This window comes from Aspergillus homomorphus, assembly GCF_003184865.1.
Source record: "Aspergillus homomorphus CBS 101889 unplaced genomic scaffold BO97scaffold_33, whole genome shotgun sequence".
NCBI lineage: Eukaryota > Fungi > Ascomycota > Eurotiomycetes > Eurotiales > Aspergillaceae > Aspergillus > Aspergillus homomorphus.
In genome coordinates, this window is record NW_020291919.1 from 100,609 (window position 1) to 111,526 (window position 10,918).

General features: G+C 52.6%; 4 protein-coding genes across 4 annotated transcripts; 1 reads left to right on the top strand and 3 right to left on the bottom strand.

Annotated features, from left to right (window-relative positions):
• Positions 1-78: 78 nt before the first annotated feature.
• Positions 79-1,838, bottom strand: BO97DRAFT_426925 (uncharacterized protein; the record flags this gene model as incomplete). The annotated part of the gene is made up of 2 exons (XM_025697166.1): positions 79-1,620; positions 1,740-1,838. 2 exons carry the CDS (start codon positions 1,836-1,838, stop codon positions 79-81), a joined length of 1,641 nt encoding a protein of 546 aa, XP_025549085.1.
• A 1,082-nt stretch (positions 1,839-2,920) lies between these two features.
• On the top strand, positions 2,921-3,710 carry BO97DRAFT_150735 (uncharacterized protein). Its single transcript, XM_025690165.1, has one exon. The coding sequence runs from the start codon at positions 3,174-3,176 to the stop codon at positions 3,654-3,656; it is 483 nt and encodes a 160-aa protein (XP_025549086.1). The 5' UTR covers positions 2,921-3,173; the 3' UTR covers positions 3,657-3,710.
• Positions 3,711-4,342: 632 nt separating this feature from the next.
• BO97DRAFT_373566 (uncharacterized protein) lies at positions 4,343-5,900 on the bottom strand. Its single transcript, XM_025692912.1, has one exon. It carries the CDS (start codon positions 5,842-5,844, stop codon positions 4,630-4,632), a length of 1,215 nt encoding a protein of 404 aa, XP_025549087.1. The 5' UTR covers positions 5,845-5,900; the 3' UTR covers positions 4,343-4,629.
• A 1,103-nt stretch (positions 5,901-7,003) lies between these two features.
• Positions 7,004-9,568, bottom strand: BO97DRAFT_479605 (LMBR1 domain-containing protein). Its single transcript, XM_025700705.1, has 2 exons — positions 8,944-9,568; positions 7,004-8,856 (listed from the first exon to the last, which is right to left on the bottom strand). The coding sequence occupies exons 1-2, from the start codon at positions 9,243-9,245 to the stop codon at positions 7,119-7,121; spliced, it is 2,040 nt and encodes a 679-aa protein (XP_025549088.1). The 5' UTR covers positions 9,246-9,568; the 3' UTR covers positions 7,004-7,118.
• Positions 9,569-10,918: the final 1,350 nt, after the last annotated feature.

A 10,918-nucleotide genomic window follows, 5' to 3' on the forward strand; every position in this document is an offset into this window, starting at 1 on the left:
GGAAGCATTATGCAGTGGAAATAAGATTATTCGCTGAAAGATTGCTCAGGCTGAGAGGGCAGATGTGGCAGGGTTAGATCACATTACTATGCAGCATCCACAGCCCTTCTCCTTGGGCGGTGGCTCTTGCGCCGTCACCACCGGCGGGCTCCATTTGGGGGTCAGTGTTGCGGGCATTGGGTCTTGCACTCGGGGCATAGTGCTATACCCGCTGCCTGTGACGGGCCGTGCATCAGATTCACCTTCCTTAGTCGGGAGCTGCTCGTGGAGCGTTGGCTGTGGTGCAGGCTGCGGTTCATCCTTTGGCTTCTCCTCCATCGGCGGCTTTGCCGGCTCCGGGGTCTCAAACTTCGGTCTTTCCATTTTGAATGGTCCATCCGGTCCGACGGCAAGCGGAGAAAACTCGCGGTCGTATGTCGTAGGAGTCTTGCCTTCCTTGGCCCATTGCTCCTGCTGCATGCGCCGCGCGTGTGTGGGGAGGATCTGCTGATCCGGAGGAAGACGCGGGTCCGGTTTGTACATGGTAGCCAGCCATGGGGGATCGCCTTCCGGCCGATTGATAGGATTAGGACCACGACCCTCGCCTGCTTTGGCTCCAAGCCGCTGGGTGCTAGACGGGAGACGAGCTCTTGGAGTCGCCTTTCTTGTCGCGGGAGGGGCAGACGTCTTGCGATTGGTATGTCCTGCCTTCGCCGGTGTTTTCTTGGCCGCCGTATTCTGTGTGGGGAATCCACGACTACCAGGCCTGCTGCCACCTGCAGGTAGACCGTTTGCTGCCTCCACCGTCATGGGCTCGCTGGCTCGACGTGGCATTCCGATCGACAGCACCTCATCTTCTCCATTGGTGAGGGCTCTGGTGCGCTGCATGGGGAACTCTCGTCCTGTGTGCTCAGGCGAGATAGGTACTGGACTGGCTTTCGAAAGTGGAATCCGAGAAGAGCTCTTCCGCAAGCCGGGGTTGTGGTAGAAGCCCGATGCCGCCTGCTCCTTCGCCTCGTCTGCAGCAATTTCTTCCGGCCGGCGAAGATCCCAGTGTTCACGATCGCCTTGTGTGGCATCGTGGTGACCGCCGTCATCAGAGAAAGTCCTGGAGTCGTAAGAGTCGCGTGGTGAACCGTCGTGCAAGCTGGGCCACGGTTCCGTTTGCTCGGTTGGCGAGTGCGGGGAAAAAGAGCGTCCGTTGGCTCCATGACGATCATGGGATCCTCCACGGCCAGTCTGAACACCGTCTGCTGCAGTCCGTCGCTGGAACAACTGTTGCAGCTCTTGACTTTCGATTTTGGCCAGTTTATCCCGATGAATCCATTTCTCATTGTCCAGCTCTCCGAGGTACACTCCAATGCCTTCGCTGGTCTTCATTGTGCCATCCTGACGGGGGATCTCGGTCGAGGCCTTAGCACTGCTAGCGCTATGGTCGGCGGCTTCGTGTCTGTAGAGATGGTGCGCGTTGACTTCTTCGCTTTCACGGCGACTGTGACTGAAATCGCGACGACCGCGCGCATTGAACTGTTCGTGGGCGTGGACCTGTCTTGACAGAGAGGAGCTGCGCGAGTTTTTGGGCCGATGTCCTCTAGAGCGCGAATCGTGGGACGAGCGGGATTTGGAGCGATGATTAGTGCTCTAACACAGCCAAGGGTCAGTCCGTCTGGTTTCTACGACCCCACTGGATCGGAGCATACTCTACAGTGGCTGCAAGCTACCGCAGCGTGACCACTGTAGTCAGTTTAGGGCACACTTACATCCTGTCTAATCGGAACCGAAAACTCCCATTGACCGCCGTCTACACTGGGTGACGTCCACGCATCTGTCGAATATGTCGCGGTAGCCGTCCCCGCCATTCCAGCAGCAGTAATTATAGATCAGACAAGCCCAGACCAGCTGGAACCTGGTGTGCGTGATGAGGGTGGTTGAGACGGAATCGACGACGAGCGGCTGGTCACTGGGCGAGGAATACGAATTTTTTTTGCTCTTCACTCTCCTTGTCCCCGATCAGGCCATCCCAGAGACGCACAGACCAGAATCACCAACCGCTCAGGGCAGTTCTGGTCGAAGTGCCTCCTCTGAGTTGAAAACGCAACAATATGTATGATGTGAGGGGTAGGGAGGCTGGGAGAAAAGTGAACGCCGCACGGCGAGGGGACAAGTCGGGGGGGGGAGGAGAAAGGGGGTCGCGGGCACGAGCGAGCGAGCGAGCGAGACGAGCCGAAAAGAGGAAATTGTAAATAAGGAGCAAGTGGAGAAATTAGCACCTCGAAATTGCTGCGCGACCGTCGATGTGGTTCTCCGGGGGGAGGTTGAACGCTTGGTTAGCCAGGGCCCGGCGGAATCGGTACCGTGGATATGCCTCTCCGGCTCAGGGAACGGCAAAGGCCGATGGCGGATGACAGACGGCAAGGCGAGTCGATAGCAGCTGTCAGAAGGAGACTAAACGGTCGAGAACAAGCTGGAGGAAGAGGGAAATATTAGATGCCTCAGCAGGGAGGGGCAGAGAGAAAAGACAAAATAAAGTATATTAAGCGGTGGGTGGAGGAGGGGGAGGCAAGAAAAAAAAATAGCCAGGGAAAGGAGTGATGCAAAGGTGTGTGGCTGGACCGTGGCGTTCAGGACAGCATTCGAGACACCCGAACTTGGGCGGAGAACACGGTTTGAGGGAGAAGAAGGTTTTGGTTTCAAGGTAAGAGGAGAAGAGGTGTCCAGTCAACTGTCCTAAGGTCCCGGGGGGTTCGCAAACAAGACGAAGACAAACAGGAACAGCGAAGAGCCGACAAAGACGGGGTAAAGGAGGAAGACGAGGAGAGAGAAGAGAAGAGAGACTAAGAGAGGGAGGGGGAGACAGAGAGAGGGAGAGAGAGAGAGAGAGAGAGAGAGAGAGAACTTGGAACTTAGGAGGAAGGAGAGGAGAAGAAAGGACGAGGCGCTAGACTAGTCGAGACAAAAGACAGGCCGCAGGACGGGGCAATTAGGGAGGAGGGGCTTAGAGGTAAGTTGGTTAGTCTACTAGGTAGTTACTACGGTAGTTAGTTATAGTGTCACTATTTCTCCCTCGTGAAGGAAAAGAAGACAGCCTAGAACTAAGGTAGGCTATGGGCGGTGCCTGTCATCCCGTGCCTCCCAGCAATGAAATGAATTTATAGGGGACCAAGTACGGTAGTTAGTCTAGGGTATCTCCAAACATGATTCAAGATTGCACTGCGAGTGTCCCAAATAAAGAGTTCTGTCACTCAAACAACAAAGAAGAAGAAGAAGAAGAAGAAGAAGAAGAAGAAGAAGAAGAAGAAGAAGAAGAAGAAGAAGAAGAAGAAGAAGAAGAAGAAGAAGAAGAAAGCTTCATTGCCAATAGACTACTATCCTCTCACCAACCCAGTCTCAGTCTGACGAACAAGTTCTCCTCAGCTTCATCTGGACTGGCTTTCACCGAATCTCTTCCTGTCTGCCATGCCGAAGTCGATCAGTCCGATTTGACATTTCCGATCATCCAGCGTGGAATGTCCCCAACAATCTGTGTGTGGTCGGCCCGAGACTTGGGGGGTTTTTTGAAATGGGACAAAGCTCAGGGTCATAAGCTCGCATCGCACGTATCCAAAGATTGTGATAGATCTCCAGCCCACCAGAATCAGGGAGCTTGGCTCTGGGAAAACTGGGAATTAAGGCTGTGACAGCGAGCAGATCTAAGTTCATTTCCGGTTAGGTCGATCTCAACATAGAGTTTCTGCTAGTCTTCTCCAATCATGCTTAGTCGTCCACTTGATCAAGATGAGTGATCACACCTCCTGAGATTTGAAGTACAATACTCAGGGTAGCTCACGGTCAGAATACGAGGTGTTCAGCACTGAGTCTTCTATTGCAACTGGCTGTCTGCAAAAGGTCGGTCAATCGCAGGCCTGCCAATCACAGAGAGTGAGCGACTTTTCGCGGAAGGAAAGCAGGACCTGGTGGATTATGCATCATGCAAGTCCCAGCAAATAATCATTCGATCTAGTTTGGATTTCCATGCCGGTCGATTACACCGGCATGTTTACGCCCTACCAGTGCAATTGAATCCTTCACAGTATGTTATGACAGTGATAGTGTTTTCCATGGGCCTTGTTCATGACGACAGACAGGGCTGACGTTCGGCTAAACAGCGTTGGCCGCGGAAAGTTTGCTGGTTCCAGGCCATATGCCCGCCTAGACTTTCACTACTGACTCGACAAGACCTTCTCAGTCTCAGTCCCATCTCATCTTGTCGGTCTTGATCGTCGCAGTTTCAGAAACTAAGCGCACGTGGCATTGTTGACTCGGACTATCCGTCCCCATAAAAAGTATCAACCGGCAAGAACCCTATTCAGTAGTCCCACCCTGAGACATCATCCGGACACCATTCCCATGCGGTATCACATCCACGGGTAAAATTGTATGTGCATTGAAGCGACGTACCCAGGCCCTGCGACCACAACACAGAACGCAGAGCTGAATACATGAGTCGTAAGTTACAAATGAAACCAATCATCCAGACAAACAGATAAACAAATGCCGGAGGGAATTGAAAGAAATGTCTCAAACCTTCCTCTTCAAACGGCAACAGTAGTATTATGGTCTTTTCGTGAGCTATCAAGAAATGGGTCATTTACATAAGAGGTGGAAGGTAGTTTAATTATTCAGTGCCTGATCAAGCTTGCCCAGTAACGTCTGTGCCTCCTTGACCAGAGCACGCCGGGCAGCACGATCCTCATCATTCGTGATCTCAATGCCATCCGCCTTCAGGATGACTTGCGCGAGGATGGTCTCACTGAGCTTCTTGTGCTCGAAATCGCGCGCCTTCGGGTCTGTGGGAGGATTGGTGAAGTACTCCTCGCAGAGAGGGAGCAACTCCCGATGCAGATACGACAAGAGGCCGTTGGCCTGGTCCAGCGGAGTGCGGAAGGCGTTGAGGCTGGGTGCGGGTGACGGCATGGCCGATCGACTGGGGGAGGCGGATGGTCGCGCCGCTTGCGCCGGGGGTGCCAGAGTGGTCGAGCCCGCTGCACCACCAGTGGCAGGGCTATCTGCCTGTTTGGCCGGTTTCTTGCCCTTATTCCCACGCTTTTTGTTCTTGCCCGATCGCTTGGGAGGGGGATCCTGCGGGCGGGCAGGCTCGACCTCCGCCTCGGACGTCTCGCTGGGGGAGCTCACCCCGGGCTGCACCTCCGAGACCACGCACAGGACCTCGGACTGCTGCTTGAGGCCTTCCGCCCGACAGGGCAGCGAATCGTTGTCCAACAGTTTCCCTTTGTAGAGTAATCGGATCCGCTTCGGGTCAGGCGTGCGCGTCACTTCCGCTGCCCGTTGTCTCAGCTGACCCACACTGAGGGCACCCTCGTTGATGGCGTAAGCAGGGAAGTGCAGGTCGTAGGTGTTCTTGCGGTGTTTCAACAGGATGGTGTCGGGCTCAGCATCATCGGCCCCAGCGTACTGGTGTCCGTATGCCGGCTGTCTGAGCGGGTTGACGATCTCATCTGTCGTGATGTAGCTGTAGTCGCTGTCGGTAACATGGGGAGGGTTCTGGACGCTGGTGTAGTTGGGGGAGCGGCGCCAGAAATTGAAGGAAGGGCGCCAGGAAGACATGACGATGACTGCGATCGCACAGGCGAGGAGTGTGTAGGCGACCGGGGCGGTATAATCGCTGGCTGCGTGTTCCGCGATCAACTCCGGCCAAGGCGTGAGAAAACGCAAGGGAGACGAGGCTTGGGCGGATGAAAGAGTAGTGGTAAGTTGATGGTGCAAAGTCTGTAGCGAAGGAGAAAGACTGGTGGCGACGTGATCGATGTAGGAAGCACACGTCTCGCCCAGGGAGGACAGAGATATGTGCGATAGCAACTGGCTCATGGATTGTCGGCCAAGAATGAGTCAATGAGAGGAGGAATGACGAACGGTGTTGAGGTCACTGGAAGCTGGCCTCTCCTTAGCTCCGGAATAGGCAGAGAAGGCGGAGAGAGCCTTTTTTTTGCCGCAGCCGCGGAGGCTCGTGAGGCTGGAAGGCTGTCCGTCTGTCACGAACGTTCGGTCGACTTCGGTTATCGGTCCCAGGTGCTGATCAGTTATCATTATTATTAATATATATATATAGATATATGGTTTTCCTTAAGAAAAAGAATTTACCCCCTTCACATAAGCAGTTCAGACTAAAGGCCCTGGGACTGACATTGAGGGGTGGGCTCATCACAAGGCTGAATGGTATATCTATCTTCAACAGAATGACCAATCGATCTGCGATCATGCTCAGTATCGTCAATGGCTTAAGACCGATGGATCGCATCCATCTTGCAGCAAGAAAGCTGCCTACGTCAGCAGATCACTCGCACGTGGCATGCACGAAACTACTCGTATACACATAGAATGATAGCTTTGACAGATCTAATCAGCTTATCATCAACATGCGTACCTATCAAAGGGGGAACTGCCATGTGCTGAGAGATCAAATCGCAAGTACAAATCATAGACGACCCAGGGCCTTAAGGCGATACATTCAGCTTGCCCCATGATATTAGGCATCATTATAGACCTATGATATCGGCTCATAGAAGGGCACGAATGTGATTCGCCCCCCGGCCCAAGTACTCACTCTTCGCTCATAGAGGTATTCAGGTACTTATGACGCTATAGTAAAAGAAGCAATTATGCCACCCATACTCGTGACATAAAATACAGGACCTGGTGTACAGTACATCTCACACAATGAATTACAAGGTAAGCGGTTCCCCATCGTTACAGTCGGACGAGCACGGATGGCATAATGTGGAAGCCTGAGCAACATTGCACAGCTTATCCGAGAAGCAGTGGCCTCAGGAACCACAATGGCATTGTCTATTCCGGTCCTCTCCGGTGTGCCCCTGTTTACAAGGCTGACTGACCTCTCATGAGGTCTCAGGCACTTCGTGAGCCTTGCTAGGCAGAAGCCGGAATAGTTCTAGTTGATGTACTGTACGAGTACTCGTACTTAGTGTCTGCATGACTGACATCATCGTCTCCACCAGTCTTCGAGAAAAGTATGGAAGCAAGTCATCCATGATGATCCTCCAAGGGGAGGCATAATATGTACATTCTTAGCTTTACATAATTACATTAGAATTTCTAGGATGGAATGGAATGGATGGATGTCTTCAGAGTCTGACTCCGCCAGGTGCAGGCCGACCACCAAACCATCTTGCGAGACCGCTGCTGCCATCGTTGCCGTCGTTCCCCATCCATCGCGGTAGGCGGAAAGCGTCACCTTGGAACCACTGAGGCTTGCTGGCTGTTTCGAGGGTGTTCTTCATCCGATGTGCGAACGACTGGAAAAAGTTCTCCTCCTCTTCGTCCTCGACCAAGGCAGAGGTACCAAGAGTGCTGCGAGGTGCCCGAGTCGTCCGAGAGCCCTCAACTAGAGGAGTCCGCGAAGAGATAAATGCAGGCACTTCCTCATCGACACGACTTGAGGGGCGGGGTGACCGACTACCACGGGCCGAAAGTCCCAATGAGCCGAGACCGTTGAGTTCCCGTTCAATGAGGTCGCGCCCTTCACGCCAACCACCCAATCCGTAGCCGCCGGGATTATTCTCTAAGTCGTCGTCATCCTCTTCCAAAAGTCCCCAGCTGCAGATGCTTTGCACCCGGCCATACAAATTGAAGAGAGTGGCACAGATGGGCAGCAAGATAAAAACCGGGAAAAAGTAGTCAAACCCCTTTCCCAGCGGTGTGAGATCAATTAAACGGCCCAGAAATTTGTAAAATATGGTGCTCTGCCGGGCATTGACCGGCAAGAAGGTCAGAAAATTGTAGGCGATGGGCACAGTCAGCCGAGCCACAAGCCCGGCGTACCAACATGCGCTCTCCCCGTACGTGTTCCGGCGAACTAGGGCACGGTTGCCCCACACTTTGGCGTCGTTCACACCCACCAAGGCCGCGGAACACATGTACATCAACCAAGCAGAGGCGATAATCTGTCGCCCGAAATTCACTGGCGCAGGATCTTGGTGATAGGATACAATGGAGAGGGTAACTACAGATAACCGAGGCGCCATCGATTTGATCACCTCGGACCAAACGATGCAAGCGGATGCGGCAGCGAAGACGGCCCCTAGTCCAAGCCGCACGTTGGGAACGACGCGCACGTAAAGCTGGTAGCGCATGTATGGGCTAAGGAACTTCGTGTTCGGCAGCCATGAGGAGCGATAAGGTGACGGTGTAAACTCGAGATTTTTAGATGCAGACGAGTTGATGATAGCCTGCATATCGGCAGCGGACAGAACAAGACGGTCCCACTCATCGATGAAACGTGCCTTTTGGTGACGAGCACGCTGTAGACGCCTGGTCAAGTCTGCCAAATAGCGTTCTGTAATGACAGCTGGAATTGTTTCGGAACCTTCCGGGTGATCCAGCAGGGTAGATCGTGCTTCGGCGGGACCGGAGATCTCTGCCAGCTCTTCAATCCAGTCTTGAAAATCGCGAGCAGTCCCTGTTTTCCGGCGCTGCAGTTGAGAAACCTGGTTTTCGAGACTCTCCAGGTCATTGATAGCATCCATCAAACGGTCGTGCAATCGGGGGGCGTGAGCGTGAATTCTCCGTAGCCTGCCGCTGACATCGGCATTGCGGAATAGCGTGCGGGGAATCGAGACAAGTCCATGGCCCATTAAGTATATGGCTAGTACAAGACCCCAGACGTATGCAAGAGCCATGACGAGTGCTTTGATCGAGGTAAACTCGAACCCATTTTGGATGGAAATGTATATCAGTCCGACGACCGCACAGCACAACACGATAAGTTGGTAACGTGCATTCGACCGGATAGAATACTGGATACGAGCCTTCGGGTCACGATATCCAGAATCTATATATTCTCCGAGAAGCGGAAGGATAGCCCTGTAAGGTGGTGAGTTCCGATCAGCATCTTCGTAAATTGAATTCAATAGCCGCGAATCGGCAACGAGTGCTGGGCCTTATACACACCATGTCAGCACGAATATCAACCAGTAGGCGATACGCCACGAAACGAGAAGTAGTCGGTCAGGTAGCCAGATGGCTGTGGGACCTGATCCATCGCGCGAACTTGATGCCAGGTCAATAGGAACCAGCAGGACTACGCTGGCGGGAAGCGCGAGCGCAAGAAAGACGGGAATGGAAAGATAAGCCGGGGTTGCGCGCAAGGTGAGGAAGCGCCGGAGCAGAAGCAGAACAAGGATAGAAATTGTGAGAAGGGCCAGAGAAAAGAAGATACTAGACCCAACGGGCACAGGCGTGGCGAGAACCATGGCGATGATTGGGGGAGGGGGGATGTCAGTACATCCGGCGCAAAGAAAACGGGGAAGATCAGGGTCTCGGGGCGATCAATCAATAAAGCATTGCATGCAAACTAGAGAAGGACTAACGATCGAGAATCGAGGGGCTGGACGCAATGTACCGTACTTTGAAGAGAGAGGGAAAGAGAGATGGGGAGCAAGGGAAGGAGGAAATACTGGGAAGAGTTGAAGAAAGCAAATGTGACCAGGTAGAAAAGAAGTAGAAGACAATTTAGATCATGAATGCGGCCGAGACTTTGAGACGAGATCTGCCGAATGGATCAGCTCATTTCCTAGAGTTCGATGTTGGTCGATGATAATCAAAGCGGCCTCCAGCCGGTGACGACAGCAGCCATGTCACGTGAGGGTGCCTGACGTGTCTGTTTCCGTAAAAAGCAACAGCGGAGTCGCCATTGTTCCCGTCTCCGAGTCGTCTCGTCTCCTCTTGCGGTTGCTTTGGATCATGCCGGAGCATTCCACTGCCAGCTCTACGAAGATGGACATTTTTAGACCGGACATCTGGATGTTTGTTGTCTAGACCACAATCCATATAGATACTACGGTACCCGGTACATTTGAATATGTCCTCACCGTCAATGCCCATTGAACTTGGTCTCTGAATGTCGGGTTGATATGAATTGGTAGTATATAGTGTAGCATGGCGTTCCTTGAACTGAAAGATGTGATCCAGTAGCCACATCTGCTCTAATGATATGCTGTACGTACCTCGGAGTTCTGCATACAAGTCTAAAGATGCACTGCACTGATTAATGAGTTCCACGCTCAAGCACGGATGGGTTGGTAGGGAAACTCTGTAAATTGACATTGAGACCCTCTCAAGCTTTCTCGGGAGCGATCCATCGATAGACGTGTCTCATAGCCGTCCAAATCGGACTCCAATCACGATGACTAGATCGGTCGCAGAACTCTTCTTGGAACAGAAAGCCAGCGAATGAAGGAGACCCTAAGTCAGTGTCTCATCAAAGAGAGGATTATGGTAATGTATACCAACCCTCAAATCGCTATGCTCGTGTCGTTGATCGCTTGACTCCGGGTAATAGTTGCAATTCACACGTATATGTGTGGTTTGTAGCACCTTCAGGCTGCAGGTGGGTTTGGTACGTCTTCAAATGAGGAATAGTCCGTTCTGTCAAGGTAACTGACACTAGTGAACTAGTGTACCGATCCGAGTCTCCTGAAGGAAATCAGAAGGTATCGCTCATCATTCCTGCAGCTGAGGAAGCGCCTCTATTTTGGCACGAATTCAAACCAAGATTCTCAGGTCTATTTACTCACGAAGACTGTCCGAGGAAAGCTTGAGGTGAAATATGCGTGCCTTGATTCTGCTCGGGTTAAGGGTCCGTTCGTCCGCATGGGCTGGCCGCTGAATTAAGTAGGCAAGTTACCTGTCTATGGTCCACGGTAGTTTGTCCGTTTCCAGCACAGATGCTCCTTTCCTAAGGAGAAGAGTGAAAAGACCTAGAGTTCTTTATTGGTCGGTTAGTGGGCACCGGCATGATAAACTACTTACCACGACCTCAATTAATCTTAAGCAACTGTACTCGTGTAATGAGATTCAAGTCTAATCTTGCAGAACTGATATCGCCAAGTCCGAGTCGGCGCCCGCCAGTAGGTAGTCTGTACCA

Excerpts from the sequence above, each read along its gene's own strand:
- BO97DRAFT_479605 (XM_025700705.1), bottom strand. The coding sequence starts at position 9,245 with ATGGTTCTCGCCACGCCTGTGCCCGTTGGGTCTAGTATCTTCTTTTCT. Across the intron at positions 8,857-8,943 it reads TTGATATTCGTGCTGACATG|GGCTATCCTTCCGCTTCTCG; the intron begins GTGTGTATAAGG and ends ACCACCTTACAG.
- BO97DRAFT_373566 (XM_025692912.1), bottom strand. The coding sequence starts at position 5,844 with ATGAGCCAGTTGCTATCGCACATATCTCTGTCCTCCCTGGGCGAGACG.
- BO97DRAFT_150735 (XM_025690165.1), top strand. The coding sequence starts at position 3,174 with ATGATTCAAGATTGCACTGCGAGTGTCCCAAATAAAGAGTTCTGTCAC.